Source organism: Lipophrys pholis (genome assembly GCF_963383615.2).
Source record: "Lipophrys pholis genome assembly, chromosome: 2".
NCBI lineage: Eukaryota > Metazoa > Chordata > Actinopteri > Blenniiformes > Blenniidae > Lipophrys > Lipophrys pholis.
Window position 1 is genome coordinate 3,222,941 of NC_137636.1, and position 20,946 is coordinate 3,243,886.

At 41.7% G+C, this 20,946-nt stretch overlaps 1 protein-coding gene across 3 annotated transcripts in view; it reads right to left on the minus strand.

The window, feature by feature from the left end:
* The window catches only part of gramd2aa (GRAM domain containing 2Aa), a 45,743-nt gene that overhangs the window by 2,111 nt on the left and 22,686 nt on the right, over positions 1 to 20,946 (minus strand). Inside the window, exons 3-12 of one of the 3 annotated variants that reach the window (XM_080458519.1) lie at positions 20,125 to 20,176; positions 18,178 to 18,250; positions 16,330 to 16,433; positions 15,731 to 15,829; positions 12,051 to 12,122; positions 11,914 to 11,970; positions 8,871 to 9,048; positions 5,638 to 5,731; positions 3,680 to 3,784; positions 3,379 to 3,431 (exon numbers count right to left, since the gene is read on the minus strand). In XM_080458519.1, the coding sequence (XP_080314645.1) occupies positions 3,428 to 3,431; positions 3,680 to 3,784; positions 5,638 to 5,731; positions 8,871 to 9,048; positions 11,914 to 11,970; positions 12,051 to 12,122; positions 15,731 to 15,829; positions 16,330 to 16,433; positions 18,178 to 18,250; positions 20,125 to 20,176 (838 nt within the window). In that variant the 3' untranslated portion in view covers positions 3,379 to 3,427. Of the gene's footprint in view, positions 1 to 995; positions 3,432 to 3,679; positions 3,785 to 5,637; positions 5,732 to 8,870; positions 9,049 to 11,913; positions 11,971 to 12,050; positions 12,123 to 15,730; positions 15,830 to 16,329; positions 16,434 to 18,177; positions 18,554 to 20,124; positions 20,177 to 20,946 lie in introns of those variants that run through there. The other 2 variants (XM_080458517.1, XM_080458518.1) reach the window with 2 other exon arrangements.

A 20,946-nucleotide genomic window follows, 5' to 3' on the forward strand; every position in this document is an offset into this window, starting at 1 on the left:
CCCTGAAATTCATATTCAGCTTTGGGTTTTTGCTCCAGATCGTTCATGAAGATCTCAATGGTTTTTGATTTGGAAAGTCGTCGTTTTCATTAAGGAGATGAAATAAATCGCTAAATCCAACTTTATAGGGAGAATAAGATCAGTGATCTCATTTAGGCCCCGTTGGAATACCGTGGAAAATGTAAATGTTTTCTGTCATAAAAAGGGTTTTCTGAAAGGATTTCAGTATAAAGATGTGATACCAGCATCTGCAGTAAACTCAGTGCTGTTGCATTAAAGTTCCTCATCTCAGACGGGTTGTATACAAACCACTCATTTTGACCATTCTTCTGGTCCGTCGGTCCTAATTTGCACAAATTAGAACATGCAAACTAATTCCTGAACTGTTTCTCCACTTCCTGTCTCCCGACTGGCTTCATGAAACGTCGTAACCAAAGTGGCTGAACGGTAAATAAACACGCCGCGTCGCACGAGACCGCGGGTCTCTGCCGGACGGGCTCGCTGGCTTCAATTAGCTGCTGCTGGAAGGAGACAGGAAAAGATCCAAAGGGCTGATGGAGTGCAGATGGAGGACGAGAAGACAGAGGGGAAGATGAGAACAAAGGAGGAAATTAAATTGTGTCCTAAACTCGGTTCCATGTTTGTTTTGATAGTTGATCTCGCCCACTGCGGTCGATGTATTTTACATGCAGCTGAGAAACAAGACGCCGGCATGAAACTAGAAAAAGCAGAGTGAAATCTGAAGAAAAACTTCCCCTTCAGACCAGAACAAACAAAAATACATTAAATAGATGCAATAAATAATCAGAGCGAAGCAGTCGACTCAAACTGCTCCTGATTTGTAGACATTTTTAGGTTAAATGTCATCAAGTGATATATATGTAACCCGTCTGTCACCTTGTGAGGAGACCGGGTCCTGAGCTCGGTTGTATTGTTTCAGAAAACTCAGTAAATCATGATATTAGATTGGATCCATGGGAAACTGAAAACACAATGAAATTGCCGAGTTGTTTATATTTCGAATAATAAGTTGCCTCAGTGCTGCAAAACACTGACAAATGTTCTTTGCACTGCAGTGCCGTAGAAGACAAATGAACATCTTTAACAGTCTTGTACATTTAGAAAATTTAGTCTTTACAGTATTTGGCATTAAAGCGTAATGTAGTCCACCACCGTGAAGATTCAGTCAGCATTCTCCTTCACACTGCAGAGGTCAAAGGTGTCCTGGAGAGCATACCAGGACAGACGGCTCGGCTCCCCGGAGGTCTGGACGGGGCCGCAGCTCGTCTGGCCATCTGCTGCCCCCCCCCCCCCCCCCCCACACACACACAGAGCTGCAGTCGTTGGCCTCTGACCTTGGTGCTTCATCAGGTCTGCAGAAGGTTTCCAGGCTGATATAGTGAATAATGCTCCATGAGCTAATACTCCAAAATCAATTGCTTCTTTGCAGCATTAATACATGACTGAAACTGACAGAACAGGAGCGAAACAAACACAAGTAGAAGTATGGATTCATCCGGACGTAACCGGTAACGTTTGATCTGGTTCTGGGTTGTTGGACGCTGGAGACGCTTTATTGGACGCTCCCAGCTGAGACCGGGCGACAGCAAGCTTTTGAAAAGAAAAAGAAAGAAAAAAAAAAAAAAAAAGTCTTGCTGTTGGAAACGGTAGAAACGCGGAAAACAATGTCTTTAGCATGCCAGGCCACTAGTGGGCGCTGTGGGTTGTTTTTGTAACGAAACCACAAACACATGGGCAGTACACATGGTTAGCTTCATTAAACTGCCTTTCACAAGCCGTCCGAGTATTTTGTGTTGAGGATACTTGATCTTTTAGTCACCAACTAACCTCACATGTATGTTTTTAGACTGTGGAGGGGATCTAGAGAGCCTCGGAAAAAAAAAAAAACCCACACGATGAGAAAGGAGAAAAATGCAAACTCTGCATGGATATTATTAGATTTATCAAATACTTTTCAAACCTCAATTCATGTCGGACCTGTACTTCCATCAATGTATTCTTGGACTGAAATCTAATTTTATTAGCTACAAAATACTCCCCGATTCATTAAATTTGAAACGAGCCGTTGCATGTGGAGTAACACCACGGGCAATTTATCAGCGAGTATTTCTGCCAAGATTGTACTGTGGTTTTAGAATTCCTGCTTCCTGATCCCTGCAGTGGTCAAACATGTCGGCGGTGCCAGGATGTCATGACGGAGAAGACCTGGCAGCCGAAACGAGAAGCAAAGACAAACTGCTGGCCACCGGCCGTTGACTTGAATCTACACATTCTTTCCAGTTTAATTCATGAGGATTTTCACAAAATAGGGCTACATTTCGCTCACTGCTGCAAAAATCAGTCAAGAGAGAAGATGAGCCTCGTGTTATTTCAGGACTTCGGTCTTCATGTTAAATGTAGGGAAAAGAAACACATCTGCTGTTACACAGCAAAGAAAACGTCGTGTACACGTCTCAATCACATTATCTGTTCAGTTCATTAGATTTAAGAAACAGGCTGCGATTTGTGGAACTCGAAACTTGAACTTTCTTGAAATGATGCGTTTTCACTTGAAACGTCGCGTAAACGAGGCCCGGGGCTTCATATGAGTCCCTGCAACTGTTGCATCTGTTAAATTTATGTTCTTTAATTCAAATGTTTCTTTGCTACTTCCACTTCTAAATAAACATCAGTTTTAAAGTCCATTTATTACTTTTTTTTTGTCATAATTTGTCTCGAAAAAAGACAAAGAATTAGCAATAGCCCCACAAATCGCACCCTGCTCTCTCCTCACAACAATTTTCTCCATAAATACCTCCTGAAATGACAAGTGAGTACCTATCATCAAGCAAAAAAACAAAACAACAACTAACAAACAAAAAACTGTTATGTACATGTGAAATAGAATGGACCTACAGGGTGGTTAAAAAGTGCATTTTCTTGGCGAGTTTTAAACAGAGCTGTGGTGAAACGTCAAAGGAAAATAAACAGATTCAGTCAGAAATTAATGGATGAGTCACTTCTGCTACAAATACAGCGGAAATATCTCCACTCAGTCTTTTCAAGTAGTTATCTACTTTTCTAGTAGTGAATTATCTCGTCCCTTTATCATCATCCAGCATCCATTGTAACGCGCCCCCCCCACCCCATTTCAGGTTCCGTGGTTAATTAATGAGTATGAGAAGGAGAGACTGTGGGAAGACGATCATAATCTAAAGTAAAATCTACTTTCTCATCAGAAATAAATAGACACAGTCTGTTTGCATAGTTTGGAAGTGATCACTGGTTCCTCAGTGGGAGGCTGGAGTCGGGTGGAAGTCCCCCCCCCCCCCCCCCAGGTGGGGCAGCTGGTTGATGGCGGCGGAGTCGGTCCTGCACCTTCAGAAAACAGCAGCAAGTTCGACGGATCGCAGCAGGAACTCGGAGGTTACCTGTAGAGCAGAGCAGCAGACGGCGGATTATTACCGTATTTACCAGAATAGCACGGCTTGTTTACGCCACAACGATTTGGAAAAACACCAAACTTTCGTAAAGTTTTGGTGCTCGGAGCCAATGAAGATACAACAGTTTGAGAACAGCGTCGAGGGTGGAAAGTATTTATATGTGGCCTGCAACCATCATAACTGCGTTAAATTCAGTGTGTTTAACCCTTCATTTATTGCCTTCGATCAGTCGTTACCTCTCTCTCAGGGGCAGGTTTGGGTTACTGAGGAAGGACAGCTGCTGCTCCAGGCTGCAGACGCGAAAGGCCAAGTAGCAGGACGACAAGATGAGGAGAATAATACTGGAAGAAGACAAACAAAGAGGAGACACGAGTTAGTTATTTCAGGATTGTTGCACGGCGGTGCAGTGGGCTCGCGCGCTCGATAACGCCTCAAATACCCCCCGGGGCCTTTCTGTGTGGAGGTTGTGTGTGTGTGTGTGGGTTTCCTCCCAAACATGCACGAGAGGGTCACTGGTGACCCTAAATTGCCTGTATGTGGTTGTGTGTTTTACTGTGTTTGTCCTTTCCAGTACTACAGTTAAATGGTTTTTACTATCCTACTATAGTGACCCCTGAACATCCACTCGGATGAGATGGATGAATTGGCTGGAATGATGAGAAAATAAAAATATCCCCAAAATATCCAAGTTGGAATTAAATATTAGGAAGAATCAATTGAAATATTAAATAAAAAAACTGTTTTCCTTTTACGTTGTGAATATGAAACTTTTAACTCCGTGTTGAAGCTGGACGTGTTCTTGAGGATCCTCAGCTTGTAATGTCTCTTCCTGACCACTGGGAGGCAGCATTTATCTTCATGTCACAATACTTATCCTCCTTAAATCCTCTTAAATCCATTCAAAGTGAAAAGAAATGGGATTTGAATGTGTTTTTATGAGCCACTGCCCTTCCTAATGATAAAACTTCTCTACAAGTAGCTCAAACCCTCAAACCTGCTTTGTATTGTTGCATCACAGTGACATTTATTTTAATTTTAGCTTATTTTTCAAAAGAATAAACTATAATTCGCCACAACTACAAAACAAGAAAAGGTATTGGTATTTATTTATGGTATTTATTGAGGACAAATGAACTACTACTACTGATTTATCTAAAGAAATACGTATGGATATAAGAGAAGAGTTAATTTCTCCCAAAATCTTACTGAAATAGTGAATTTTACAAATATCTAATACAATCTGATGATTTATTTGTCATTATTGTCATAATTAAAAGTATTTTCTAGTTTCCCGGCTATGAACCATAATACAAACACAAACCATAAAACCTGAATATTTTTTACATTTATTACACATAAACGGAACTCTTTTAATTGTTTTGGTGTTTTATTCTACACGAGTTCAGCTTCTCAGACCTGGAAATTAAAATATACAATATAGTAATTGATCAAAAATATTCCATAAGATCTTTCTGTCACTAATAGAGGTTATAATAATAATAGTTAAAAAAAATGTCAAAAAAAAAAAAAGCTAAAACCACAAGAAATGGTGAAAAGAAAATCTAAAAACAGCTTAAAAAAGAAAGGTCTTTATTAAAAGAAAACAAAATCAGCTAATAAATAAGTGAAACCACTAAAATCATATACTAAAACAAGTGTTTAACATCCTCAATTGTAATTAAAACGTTAGATTTAGAACATAAGATAGAGTTTTCGTACAAACATTAAAATAATATTTGAAACTTTAGAAGCTGCGTCAGCCTTATTTTGAAGGGGGTTCGTGTCTCCAGTTCAATTTCTTTTAGTTTAAAGTCACTAAAACGGCTCTTTGGTCATAAAGGTTGCAGACCTCTGTTGTAAACAGTGAAAACTAATAAAACTGCACCCCCCTCTGGTTTGGCCACAAACTGCACCCTGCTCACTCTTTACATCATCTTTGAGTGATATTGTGTCGGGGGCTGTAATCTAAGAACGGCTCGGGACACGTCAGCAGAGCTGCGTCGGCCTCCCAGGTGAAGGACGACACACTTAACTGATTGTGTGTGTGTGTGTGTGTGTGTGTGTGTGTGTGTGTGTGTGTGTGTGTGTGTGTGTGTGTGTGTGTGTGTGTGTGTGTGTGTGTGTGTGTGTGTGTACGTGAGGAGGTGGAGGTGCTGCTGTTGTGGTCTGTGTGTCCGTCCCTCTGTAAACTCACAGCAGGGTGAAGAACTTGAGCAGCTGGTACTCCATCTGGCCCAGCTCTGCCACCGGCTCTGATAAAAGACCTCTGTCCGTCTGCAGCGCTCGCTCTGAAACACACAGTAAACCATTAACATCACTCTGCGCGCTGTGTGTGTGTGTGTGTGTGTGTGTGTGTGTGTGTGTGTGTGTGTGTGTGTGTGTGTGTGTGTGTGTGTGTGTGTGTGTGTGTGTGTGTGTGTGACGTGCAGCTCGGTGACGACGGTTGCAGGCCCACCTGTTGAGAGGAAATCAGGGAAATGGGCCCCAGTCGTTAATAAGGCTCTGCGACATGAGCAATACACACACTGTGATAAAGACTCCATGACAGACTGAAAGTATTGTAAATGTTAAAGTCTGTACAGTTTAGGACCAGACCCTTAAGACCCTTAAAGCTGTAAAATTAATATCGTAAAGTGCCAATATGTCTTGATTCTACATATTTCAATCACTGATCCAAAAAAAAACAAAGAGTCATCGGCAAAGAAAATATGTTGGACAGAGAATATTTCACTCCCCGTTTACACAATGTTATGAAGTGAAAGTGGAAAACTTTCTGTGTGTTTTATTTTCAGGACAATCTTTTCTGGAACACTGCTGCCTTAGAAAAAAAGCCAAAAATATTCCATTATTGGCTTTAATACATTGAAAACAGACGAAATTATGACGTTATTGGCAGGTATTCCATTGTTGGTTGTTACAGGGTTCATCTTCCCTCAATCTGATAATCCCTGCTAGAAGCCAAGTCTTTGATTTATCAGTTTTCAGTGGTGATAATAACACACACACACACACACACACACACACACACACACACACACACACACACACACACACACACACACTGATCAATCAGTGTTTGTTAGCGTTGAGAGACAATCTGAAGCTGTCTGGGCCGTTAAAAAGAAAAGTGTCCCCACATAAACTCTGACAGCCGACATTGTCTGTGATAATCTGGACTTAATCTGCATCTGCCCGGAGCTTTTTAATACGAGCCGCCGCATGATTTCCTCTCCATTTGGAGCTTAACGTGTCGTTACGCAAGAGAAACGTTGTCATCCAGAAGCAATTACTCATTCTCTCTCTCTCTCTCTCTCTCTCTCTCTCTCTCACTCTCTCTCTCTCTCTCACTCTCTCTCTCACACACACAACTAACAATGAAATCCTTTGTGACTACATCAATGCTCTGTGATATACAGTAAATTTCAAAAAGGTCTGAAAAACGTTTTGATGACACCGACGTCTTTAGAGACTTTCTATTCAATGAGAGGAAGTGTCCCCCCCCCCCCCCCCCCCCCCCCCCCGACTCTCGTGACACACACTTTATCTCACTAAAAGAAATAAGAAGCTCGGCTCTTCTCATGCTCGTCAGATATTTTCCATTTGAACTATGAGATAAATCTTTGACGGGTATTCAGCAATTGTTTGAGTTTTTTTTAGCTCATTTGTTCAATCTTCACGTCTCTTTATTACTTATCAATTACAACTGGTTTGACAAATCTGTGTTGATATAGTTTAAATTGTATTTTATTTTTTTGTCAAAGTGTGGGAATATTTCTCTCCTAACTCACAAATGCTAAGTAGACATTTTCTGGTTGACGTTTTTCATATATTTACGCCCTTGTAATCGTTTTGTTATAATGTTCAGATTCTTAATTGCTTTGTTTTAATGTATTTCTCTCATTTCTTTACCAAGACCTGAGGATTACCTCGTATCTGAATGGTGCGATAGAAATAAATTTGCCTTACGCCTCCTTTTCACGACGTTAAAATGCATTGTTTGTGCGTTTGCACGGCAGCGTTTTCAAAAGGTTGCCCGTTTCCACGGAAACGGCAGAAACGCCAGAAATGAAGTAGGTTACCATGCCAGGCAACAAGTTGGCGCTGTTGTTTTTTCCCCTGTTTGAAAAGTTGCATTTACCCACCTTTTCTACAGAGATGGAGTCGATGCATTTTCAAAAAGTTACACCCTGGGGTTCCGTTTTCAAAAAAGTTGCGTTTTCGGAGGCTCCGAGTACCGCGGTCAAGTTTTCTGTTTTCAGTTGAGAAAGTTTTGGCGTGAACGTGGCCTCAGTTATTAGTGCTGATAAATCCTCATAAGGCCTTCAGTTTGAATTATCTGCTAAATGTGGAAATATATCGTCCAACTGTTACACTAAAGTTCAGCTTAGAATTTTAACTTGTCTCCATTGGAGTGATTTCAAAATATGTTTGTTTTCAAGAAATAATCAACAAATCTACTGTCCAGCTATTTGATTTCATTGTGGCTTTTTCCTCAAACTTTAAAGGGAAAAGCTGGAGGAAAAGCCCCTCCCCCGACCCGGCTTCTTCCCACTGTGGCTCTCTGGCGCCTCCTGGAGGAAGCGCGCCTCGCTAAACTGAAAACAGTACTCCTTTTCATTTACTTCTTACTTGTAAAACTCACCACCTCCTCACTTGGCAGCTCTCCTGAAATCATTTAGTCCCTCAACATCTCTTAAAGCACATAATGCAGACTCTCATTATTCCACACATCCAGTCCACTGCTGCCTGGGCATTTTCTTTTTCTGTACTGCACTCCTGTGCAATACTTAAAGCAGCAGGGTAGATAATATTGTAGATTCTGAAAGGCTGCTGATATCCAGCCTTTACTGTGAGTAGGCAACAATAAATAACCCTGGCTGTTGTTATGTTTTTTTATTGCATTTGGTGGACTAAAACTGCAGGCATGCAGGGACTTTCTGATCAGCTTTACAAAAGCACAGGTACACTGTGTAGAACCAGACTGTGCACGCTGTCCAAAATGAAACCAAAGAAAGGTTTTCACTGAGACCAGATTCTTCAGAATGGTGTGTACCTTTAAGATGCCAAAGGTTTTTGTGTTATTCTTGTAGAAAGTGTCAACCTGCTGCAGCCCGGATCCCCAAACACTCTGTAGATAAACATCTACAATCTGGAGGGCAGCAACGTGAGAATAAACTCAAATTAAACTAATGCCCCGTCGACACGACAATAGCAACAAAAAATAGTTGTACCTGACAAGTACGTATCACTCTCTCTCTCTCTCTCTCTCTCTCTCTCTCGCTCTCTCATGGTGTAGTGGCTAATAACTTGGTCACGTCGTCTTTGCAAAAGAAATCTCACTGTGACGTCATTCAATATAAAGTGCGTGGCCTTCAGGTTGGCCTTGGACTTTGTTAGCTCTGCAACATCTCTCTGGGGTTTTATCACCTTCCAACGGCTGCTCTGATTTGAAGGGTGTGTCTGCGGCGCTCAGGCTGCCGGTGGAGTTCCCCAGGAGGTCCGGAAGGGAGGAGGACACAGACACCACCGAGGGTTTCCTCCTCCACTTTAACACTGACGGGAATTCGTCAACCACCGGGAACTCGTCTGGAGCCGGGAACTCGTCCTGCGGAGGAGACAGCAACACACACAGAAATACTATAAGTCTTGCTTTTGGCTTGAAACGATGATTTTTGGACCAGAAGTGGTGCTTCTGCTCATTTAAATTCTTTTTACAATGAAGATAGCCACAGAGGAATTAATACTACAATCCCATTATCTTTACTCATATGAGCAGAAAATTACAGCTCATCCAGGCTTTTATGTCTTTAAGACAAGCTTCTAATTTGACATGTTGATCTTTATCATCTGGGTTCATAGATAACTAGATTTGTAAATGTTAACGGAGTGTTTCCTGATAATATTATCTACAGGAAGCATGTATAATGTGAAAAAGTGTAGGACCTAAAACAGAGCCCTGTGGAACTCCTATGGCTAACCTTAGACTGTGTTGAGAATTAATATGAACAAAGTGGTATCTGCCTGATAAATATGATCGAAAACAGTTTAGAAAATACTTGAGAAAATACTTTATCAATCTCAGATGATAATTATTTAGTGCTGTCCCCTTAACCCCTACTGCGTTCCAGTCTGTAAGAGGACGTTATGATCAACAGTATCAAATGCAGCACTGAGATGTAAGAGGACAAGAACCGAGACCAGTCGATTGTCTGAGGTCATGAGATGATCATTAGTAACTCTGACCAGAGTTACTCTGTGCTTTGATGACTCAAATAGAACATTTGTGTGAAATAGTTAGAAAATTTAACCAACCTTTTCCAGGATTTTAGAAATAAAAGGAAGGTTGAACATTGTCCCGTAGCTTGTTTAAACACCTGGATCAAGACAGGTTATCTATTATGTACTGAATCGGGGAGACTGGATCTAACAGGCATGTCGTTAGATGAAGCCACGATTGACAATAACTCAGAGAGCTCAATAGGATGGAGGCTGGCCAACTGTAAATACGGTTCTACTGACAAATCTGATGAAGATACTGTTGTTAGATCCATGACAGCATTGGGGAGTATCAATTCTATTTTATGTCAAATAGTTAGAATTTTGTTGCTGGAGAAGTTTACAAAGTTATTACTGTTCAAGGTTACAGTGATATGAGGTTCCACAGAGCTGGGACTTTTTGTTCTTGTTTTCTTGTATTTATGAGGAATATCGAACATTTCAACTTTGATATTAGGAATATCAACTTATCTGAATGTTTCATTTGGATCATGGCACAAAATAAGCAAGACAATCTTTCATAAAGTGTGATTCACTCAGTAATTGCCACAGATGAAGGATAGCTGCTATTGGACAGAAATAAGTTGCATATCTTTCTTTTTGAGTCGGTTTCTGTCTTTTTATGCACAGTATGAAGCCCTACTGGGAAAGAAAACTGCGAGAGAAAGTAAAGACACTGATCCAACTGCAACTGATAATGTTCCAAATTGAAAGCGTGTGCTGCCAGCATGCTATTAAGCTCAAATTGAAACTAAAAACGGGGACTGTTTCTGGATGACAAATGCTTTATTGAGTGCTATTAACCACTAATTTGCACATGTCTTGAGAGGGAGAGAGAGGGAGAGAGAGGGAGAGAGAGAGAGAGAAAGAGAGAGAGAGAGAGAGAGAGAGAGAGAGAGAGAGAGAGAGAGAGAGAGAGAGAGAGAGAGAGAGAGAGAGAGAGAGCAACCAATTCAGTACAGGTTGCTGACGTAACTGTTGGTACTCCATGTACTAAAGTAATTATTTCTAATGTGTCACCAGCCACCCGAAGCTCAAAAAACACCTCAAAACCCTACAAGAAGCAAATTAAATTAGATGCTTATCCTGAAGCATGTAGAGCATGGAACGCTTGGTTTCTCTGTAGAGGTGAACATGGAGGGATGGAGGTATAAAAACTAGAAAAAGACCAAGCATTTCCAGGTGGGTTTCTGTACATGTGCTCGGTCTGGTCTTTGTATAACCTCCTCTTGGAAATCAGCTGTGATTATGCAGCATGACTCCACGTCCAGATTCTCCTGGTAGTTTTATAGTTGACAGTCACTGCAATAATAATCTAGCTTGGGCGTCTGTCCATGCAAATGTCCGTGTACTGCCATTACTTCCATTTATATCGGATTGTTCTCTGCGTGGATGTCTGTGTGGTTTTATTACAAAAACAACCAACAGCGTCAACTCATGGCCTGGCATTATAACTGCAGTGTTTTCAGCGTCAGTGTTTTAAACGAGAAACCTTTCTGCAACCACAAAGCAAAATCAAACCATCATGTAAAGGTAAAGGACTTCAGTGACCCTGCATATGTCTATATATACAGTACTGCGACTGTTGGACCTGTTATGGTTTTGTCTTGGAGCTGTTTTTTTTTTTTCTATTTCGCTGAATAATGATATAAAATACGTAATCAAATAACACAAATATAAGTTTTAAACTCCACTTGTTCTCTTTTTTTCGGGATTTCTCCTCAAAATGTAAGAAATTGTAATTCTAAGAAAATAAGTACACTCTGCCACAGTATGGTCGTCTGAACTGAACTGAATTAACTTAAGTCTGATTCTGTGTCATGTTTCTTTGTCAGGGGTTTGCAAAGCTGTGTGAAAGTTTTATCATGACACACTGGCTTCATGTACAAACACCGTTTCTTTCCCCCTCCCCTCCTCACGTTATCAGTTCAGGTTAGAGCGCGATCAAGGACAAGCATGTTGACAGAAGCTAATTATTCCTTAAAACAAAAGCTACAAAAGCTCTTCTGTGACTGAGAAGCACACACACACTGCAGAGAGGGTTTAGATAGTCTCTAGCGGCTCTGGGAATAATTCCGTCTGCAGAATGATCTATTGATCCTCTCAGCCTTCTGGTTCATGTTTCGCACAACACGCAGAATTCTGAAAACGTCATTGTGTTAATAAAGCCGGTTCCTCTCTGGTAAAGACTGACCAGCGACAGAGTGGGCTCCTCCATGAACTGCTTCAGGCTCAGACTCTTCCCGTTGACCTGCGGAGTGGAAGGAGACGACCTCGTTATCTGACATGTGAACACAGCACAGATCGGCATGTAGGTGCGCGACCTCTGACCTGCAGGTGTGTGCAGATCCTGCGCAGGACGTCGTACACGCTGTCCCGTGACAGCAACGACACAAATACATACTGAGGAAGCACAAGAGACAAACGCACATAAAAACACATTTTTATTGTGCTCCATCAAGGATTATTCATAATTTATATTTACACTCTTATTAAAAGTTCCTGTTGAAATAATTGACAAGGTTGATACTTGATAATTGGACCCCGTCGATGCATTTAAACAATCTTCCAGAGGCAGAAGTTGGAAGATTCTTTACAAATTGGATTTGAGTGTTAATTCTTTCTAAGGGTTTTTAACTTTCTTCATTAATTCTATTCTATTCTATTCAAATTAAATTAAATTAAATTAAATTAAATTAAATTAAATTAAATTAAATTAAATTAAATTAAATTAAATTAAATACAAGACAGTGATTTCAAGACACTTTTACAGAGAAAAAAGAACAATCATGCATGAGCAAGAAGAAGAGATGATGGGAAGGAAAATCTCTGAACCTTCTGAACCAAACATGGTGGAGGAGGAGACGTTCTGCAAAACCAGACTCAGAGGTGGAAGAGAAGTAGAAGAAGAAGAAGAGAAGTAAATCTTTCTAAAATGATGGTTTGGGAGTGCAACACTTCCATCACACAGAAGCTTTAATCTGGAGCGCAACTGTTTTTTTTTTTTAAATCACATTTCTGTTCCAGGTTATTGTTTCCCGACGGGTCGGAGAGGGTTTATCCACCTCTCGCCCTGACCTGGATGATTCCCAGCGTCAGTTCTCGGATTAACTCAAACAGTCCAGTCTGAACAGTGAAGGACAGCTGACGTGAACCTTCACCCTCGACAAACACGCGCGCCCATAGCGTTCATGCATGGGATAGAAGTTACATAACATACATTACACAATAGTGAAGGGAGGCATGTTTGTCCTTGTTATGAGACATACGATTCATACGCTCAATGTCTCGCCCCAATTAACCTTCAGAAAGGCTGAGCTGCAGTTTGTTCGTTTGGCTGAGATGTGCGGCATCGTATGTCCCCTCGGAGGTCATTCAACTGAGAGCATCTTCAGTGTTTTTAACAATTACCGCTGGGCGGTGCTTTGACGTAATGTAAAAGAGACATGAGATCAAATTTAATGAGTCGCATTGCAAGATTCAAGAAACCTACGTCCAGCTCCACGGAAACAGCATAAATACTGAAAACGATGTAGTTCGCAGGACAGGCCACAAGTTGGTGCTGTTGGTTGTTTTTGTAATAAAAACACACAAACATGCGCACAGAACAATAAACTATAAGCATTAACAATGGCAGTACAGTGACTGTCAACTATAAAACTACCAAGTATAAGTACATCTACTGAGCATGTGCAGAAGAACTACTCGTTATGGCCGTGGTGCGCATGCACGACAGCAGTGTTTCCACAGACACGGAGCGGTTTTCAAAAAGTTCTGTTTTCAGTCCCTGTTGTCGGTGAAACAAACCCCCAAAATACAACCAAAGTTTTCTGTTTACACTTGACGCATAAACAAGGGCCTAGGTCAAGTTATATTTGAGCTTTTATTGTGTTAGAATTAAGTGACTGGTAGTTTGGATTTACTTCTACTTGTTTTCATGTGGACATTTTTTTCTTCTTTTTCTTCCTTGAGTTGATCCGTCTCTTGTTTTTTAGGGTCCAAGCACTGAAAGTGCAGAAGGTCCCTATTGGATTTCCTTGGATTATTAATGTTATTATCTTTTTTTTCCAGCCTGAACAAAAGTGTTTTTGTGGGCTTTAGGATACACAACATTTTGTGAAGCTTTGCACACTCGTCTCCCCGAGTATTAACATATTACGAATAAATGTGTAAAATCTGATTAAAATGAAAAAAATCACAAGAATTATCTTAATCAGCTAAAAAACACCAGTGGACACGCAGCAGTTTCCAATGTCTCTTCTGGATCCTAGAAAGTGTCTCATTCTGTTTTTCCTTGACATGTGAAAATCTAATTTTGACCAGCTCGGAGCAGACGGAGCCTCGTGCTCCCTCCGTGCGGATCCATGAGGGTCTTTTTAGACTGCGTGCTATTTCTGAGCTATGTGACTCTCATCGTGCCGAGCAGCCCGCTCCATTATGCGGTTCACATGCTCTGGCAGCAGTACGAAGAAGCCTGAAATGTGCCTGCTGCAAATAGAAAGAATATTATGCAATGTATTGTCTGGTTTTCAATGGAAGCTCTCACAATGGAGAAAAGAAGATGGAGACTAAATTATTTGGGATTAGCATGAAAATGTCACTGCTACAACAGTATGCATAATGTCAATAATGGGCTTTCAACCTCTAAGTCCTTCTAATATGTGGATTGTATTAATAAATATCTCTGTGTGCACATGATGATGATCTGAGCTTTAACAACAATCTGAGAGAAATTATTATTTTTTTGAAGCCAACTACAAAATGGTTTAATGATATCTTATAAGCAAAAATCATTAGAAAGAGCAGCATTCAACCAAGAACTCACTAGAGTACAGATGAGTTGAACGCATCAAATATGCTTTAGTGGGAAATCATGAGTGGAAGTCTGTGGTGTGAACCTCCGTCACGCCTGCAATGTGTGGATTTGTGTCTGTTTGCTTGTTGCTCTCTGTCGCTGTCCAATCCGTGTCTCTCTTTCTGTCGGCTAACTCCATCCAGAACAGCAAGTCTCCACCTCTGAGCCTGGTTCTGCAGGTTTCTTCCTGTAAATACAGAGTTTTTCCTTTCCACCGTCTCCTCTGCTTGTTCATAGAGAATACTTGGGTTTTTCACAGTAAAATCCTTCAAATGACAGTTTTTTGTTTTGATATTTGGTGCTATAGAAATGAAGTTGAACTGAACTGTTATGACAGCTGCAGACTCTATATGAAGATTAAGAAGATCATTGAAATTATAAGCAGAGTTCAGCATTTTATAGCCTATAGGTGATACCAGCTCTCGATAATTACCTCTCACAATGTGAAAAACATCAGGTAACAGAAATTACTACTTGGGTGAGACGTCCTCTGCAGTGTGCGATTTGGGTGGTTTCCACACTTTAAACCCAAACCGATCTACAGAGAGGTGTTTGTGGTGGGAGATGTAGGAATTGCAGCTCCAAATTACTCATCTGTGTGCTCGGTGTTGTCACATTATTCCCTCCATTTAGCAAATCATGTTTTCAAATGACTTCATTTCCCTTCTTATTCCCTCCAGAAGCAGAAGGCGTGTCGCACACAAATAATTGACTTGAAGGAAACAATTCAGTCAAACATTTTTCACCCACTCCGGTGTGATTGCGGGTGTTTTCCTTTGTTCCGGCGCTAATTGGAAGCTGAAGATAAATGCACCAGATTTCTCCACATGCGACGGCTGCTCGCCGGGCGTCATTATTCATGGGCTGCTGTTGGGACAAACGCTGAAAGGTACGCATTGTTCTTGGGAAGCGCCACCTGATCAGAGGTTGGGTCTTATGTGACTGAGAGTTAACAGGCCCTTGTGAGCATTGCTGCAATGGTGGAAAAACCCCTCTGCTCTCCTCCCTGGCCACGTCAGGCTGCGACGCCGCTCTGCTTCTATCTATAGCACGGTGTTGTTCTTTCCATCACAGCCCCCCTGCTGGAAAGTGCTGCCACGCTGCACTAATCAGCACAACTATTTCACTTTACGGCGAGCGTGATAGAGGTGTTTACCTTCTGGCCTGTGTCTGTGGTGATAGCCAAGCCGTTGGGCACGAGGCCGGCTGTTTTGTGCTTCTTCACCAGCCGCACTGAAACCACAGGGATGGCCACCTGGAGAAAGGTAAAGAAAATGAATGCTCAGATTTCAGGTAGGAATCAGGAGTCAGGATCTCTGTCAATAGTGGAGGAGAAAAACCCACCCCTTAGAGAATATCAGTGGTGGACATGAAAGGTGTCTAATTTCAGTCAGAATGTGAAGAATGCAGCCTGAATAAGAAGCTTATTGTCAATGAGATGTCAGGAGAGGTTTGGTTTCAAGGAAATGAAGGAGAAGGTGCAATGCACAACATCAAAGTGCTGGTGAAGGGTAATACCTGCAGCAGGTTCATAATTCTCATTCAACTAGCATGTGGACAAATTGGTTTAACATGTCGAGGTATTAATTAAAGCCGCAAAGCTTCATGTCAGTAAATAATCCTGACCGACTTCCAGTCAAATGACTTGTCAAGTTTTCCAATCGGGCTCGTCAGATCGTGAACCGGGAGTCACTCGCTTCCCGATCGGCGCTCCGCCGGTTTGAGTTTATTAATGCGGCCGTCAGTCACTCGCACCTTGATGTCCTTGCCGAAGAGGTTGGCATAGAAACAGAGCCAGTTTCTGGAAATGTAGAGCCGGCCTTGGAGAAGGATATCTCTGAGGAGAGCACAGGAGTACACTGAGGAGGAGGAGACAGAGAAACACTCTCAACAACCAGAGACCGGACAAAGAAAAGCAAGAAAATCAGGAATTTGGCTTTATAATAAGTAGGGATGCACCGATACCACTCTTTTGAAGGATGAGTAGAAGTATGAGTACCTATGCGTACTCTAGACTGTAAAGCTGCTGGAGGCACAGCATCGACCCAGAGGCTGTGCGGAGGTGGTTTGTGGCAATGCACAGCCTTTGCACATTGTTTGTATATGGATTATAAATCAGGCTTTATGGCATTTCATCAGTAACTGTATCGGTACTCGGTATCGATGCAAAGCTAAAGGTTAGAGTACTGGAGACCGAGGGACCGAGCTAAATTGTATTTCAAAATATCAAATCAATATCTGAACTATAATTGAATGAATGGTGGAATACTGATTTCTTCATTTTCTTCAGGTTCCTTTGTTAAATAATCAGTTTTCTGTTTTGATAGACAACAAACACAAATGATGTAAAGTGAGTTTGTGTAGAGAGCAATGTCACACCACACACACACACACACACACACACACACACACACACACACACACACACACACACACACACACACACACACACACACACACACACACACACACACACACACACACACACACACACACACACACACACACACACACACACACACAGATAAACATTCTATCAGCACAAATACAATAAGAAGATATTTTTCCAATGCTACTCCAACAATCCATAAGCTCTTTGTAAGAATATTAATGAATAATCTCAGAGCTGAGGAGATTTTTTTTTTATGCATCATTTCAGTGATTTTGAAAATACGTGTTGCTGATTGTTTCGTGGGGGAGGGGCAGCAGCAGAAAGACATGTTTGGTTCAGAGGGATGGTTTTTCCAAACATAAGTTGATCTTTTCACACTGATACAAACGCTTGTTAATCCCGTTACTTTTTTAACTGTGAAAACTCATAAAGTGTCAATTTTTTTCTCCAACAATAAATAACCGGAAGTTAAGAAGAAGAAGATAATTTAATGATCCACTGATGATTGATGCAGAATATCCAGAACTTTTCACTGGGATTCCTTTCCTTGCATGATCCGATCATATGTACCTTTTTTTGATGTCTGTGTATTCTGAAATATCTTAAAAAAAATGTATCTATATATATTTTTTCTTAAATCTGAGGTTACTAAATACATGTGTGTTCTTATTGTTATCGTTGTGGGGACGCCATCTTGTTTACACGATCACATCTCGGGGACCATGAACATTACGGGGACCAAATTGAAATCCCCTCAATAAAAAGTTTTAAAATTAATTTAAAAGTCATTTTGAACATGCCTGTTAAGTCTTTAGCAAAGACACCCAAACACATGATTTCCACACAAATGCAGAAACAGGCACATTGCTTAACAGCATTGAAGACATATACTGTATGTTTTAATTGAAAGATAAGTGTAAACTCACTGATGCCCTTAGCTAGCAAACAGTCTATGTCACAAAGGTTTTTTTGTTTAAGTCCAAAGTCACTTTAATCGACTTGAACAGCAGATATTCATCCTGCAGTGACAAAGAAATAAAATATATGTGCGTGCATTTTCATACATACATTATTATTCATAGTAGTAAAGAATTGTCTGTCTTTGCATCTGGAAAAATCTCAGAGCACAGAAGTCGTCAGCCCTGCTGAAGCTCGAAGCAGCAAATTACACAAACGCATGACAGTGTTGTAGGTGGACGGAGTGACCGTACCTTTCATGAGGATCTCATCCTTGGGCACGCACGGGAACAGTTTGTGGTACTGCGAGTTGTACTTGCTGACAGTCTGTGCAGAGGGACAGGGCAGAGTCATGAGCAGCTCCTTGGTGGACCGGCCCGCCTGCACAGCGCCACCGACCACGCCACCGCTGCTGCCGCCACCTCCACCTCCACCTCCACCTCCGCCTCCTCCTCCTCCTCCTCCTCCACCACCAACGCCGCCGCAGGGCACCCCGGCTCCGCTCGGCGCCGACACCACCCTCTCCCTCAGAGGACGCGAGCTCTGCACCAGGCTCAGCACGTTGGCACCGTACTCACACACACACTCACGAACGTCCAAGGCCTGGAGCAAGCTGCTGCAAGACACACACTGTTCCCCCTGCCGCCGGTCAGTGCTGAAAGGTTCTACCTCTTCTCTACACACACACACACACACACACATACACACACACACACACACACACACAGAGCTGGAGCTAGAGCTACCGTGGACACCTACACCTACACACTTACAACAACAACGCTTCAGTTTACAGCCACTGAGCTCTTTCCCAACTACAAGGCTCTCTTTCTCTGCCTCAAATACACCTCCAGTGACTCTACACTTTGCAGCGCCCAGCTGACACCCTCCCTCTCCGTCTCTCCGTCTTTACACACACATACACACACCCTTCATCATCCTGAGCTAAAAAAAAAAAGAAAAAAGAAATCCACTCTGGCTCACACACAGGTACTCCTGACGACTCTCGCTTTCAGTCCTTTCCCTCCCGCTGTCTGTCGGCTTTCAGTCTGTCGTCTAAGTTTGTTTGCCAGATTTCAGAGAGAATAATCTATTTTACACCCAAGAGGTTTCACTCGTTTCTCCCCCCCCCCCCACACTTGTTCCCCTCATCCTCTTCTCTCTTGCAGCCCTGCCACGTTGTCCTCCGCTTCTTTCTGCGTCCTGCTCTGTGTCACATCCATCTTGCCATGGACTCGGTTTGTTGTTGTGTGACGCTCCTGTTTTTGTCTTTCTATTTATAGCCGGTGTTAGAGCGGCTCCATGTCCTCAGGATCGCGGTGCTCACAGTATGTTACTGTAACGCATCAGGGCTCGATTACCAGCAGGTGAAAGCCTGGGGCGAACTAGTCACCAGTTAACGTCCTCTGTCCGGCTGGTGAAATGAAAGTAACTTAAATATAATTTACCAGAAGCGTTGGGTGAATGTTTGAATGTGCAAAGTCTTTAACTCTTTATTGGATAGGTATTACAATACTTGACTCACAAATTAAGTTTCTTATACATATATATATATATATATATATATAAATTTGAGTTTCTTATGTTTTTGTGACTTTTTAAACTCTGCAACAATACAATTTTTTAATAATAGAAAATTTACTAGCAAGTTTAAACGCAAGACCAAAACAAACAAAAACATCATCTGAAATTCATCGTAATAACAATCCAACACAATATAAATGTCCGTGTTCTCCCATTGTTAATGTTTATAGCGTGTTGTTCTCTGAGCGCACGTGTGTGTGGTTTCATCACAAATACAAACAACAGTGCCAACTTGTGGCCTGCATTCCTGCCATTTCCATTTTTTTTCCAAAATATTGCTGTGTGAATCTGAAACCTACCGCTTATTACTTCAACATATTTAAAGGCTAAGTTTCTGAATGTATTAACTAGTATGCACTTTTTATATGAAATAAAATCTAATGTGAAAAATGTAAACTGACCAAAAAGACCAGAAAAAAAAACAACATAATTTACAATTTTTTATTTAAAAATACGTCAAAACTTGCTCAATCTCGATTTGGTGTAAAACTAAGTGCACAGAAAGAGACTCCAGTCGGACTAAAGCCGGGGATATTCTCACAGCGAGGCGGGAGCACGAACCACGACACCAAAACAAAACCAAACGGACCCGTTCACGGGAGGAAAGTGAAACTCACCGAGCCCCTGTAACATTTTTTCACATCTTCATAAGACAAGTCCTCAATGAATCTGGAACGAAGGAAAACAAGGAACAACAATTAAATTACTCTGCATAAAAAGAGCTCGGAATGTCTTTGTGAGCACGTCTGAATGTCTGAATGCAAATCATGTCATCAGATGAGCCGAAAAAGAGCGTAGCGAGCAGAACTTGACCGATGCCGGGTTAGGTCGACTGCACATGTACAGCAGGTGTGTGTGATATGTGTTACGGTGCATGAAGAAAATCTTGTCTGGGTCAAAACTTCCACATGAAGAGTTTAATCATCAGAGTACGCACAAATGCAGAGAGACGACGGCTGTCAGAAAACAGCATAATCAAAGATAAATATTGAGCTGCTCAAACACAAATAGTGGCCACGCAGAGATAACCCATTTTAACAGCATACACACACACGCACACGCACACGCACACACACACACACACACACACACACACACACACACACACACACACACACACGCACACACACACACACACACACGACTGGCGTCAAAGTGGCCTCAAGAGGAATAAGTCAGAGCAGTGCAGCAGATGTCACAGCATGATACCCGTCTCTTTTTGCTGAAGCAGTCACAACCACCCAGCAGCAGATAAAACTCAGTATAATCAGACCTTTAAGGAAAATGTCAGAGGAATGAACTGCTGCCCCAGTTCTGCTGCTTTACGGGAGATTAAGAATTGTACGCGACAATGAAGAAGGGCTTTTCCTCACAAAGACTTCCCTCTCTTTCTGGGAGTATTACACGGTAAATGATACAGCGCAGTGAATTTACAGCAG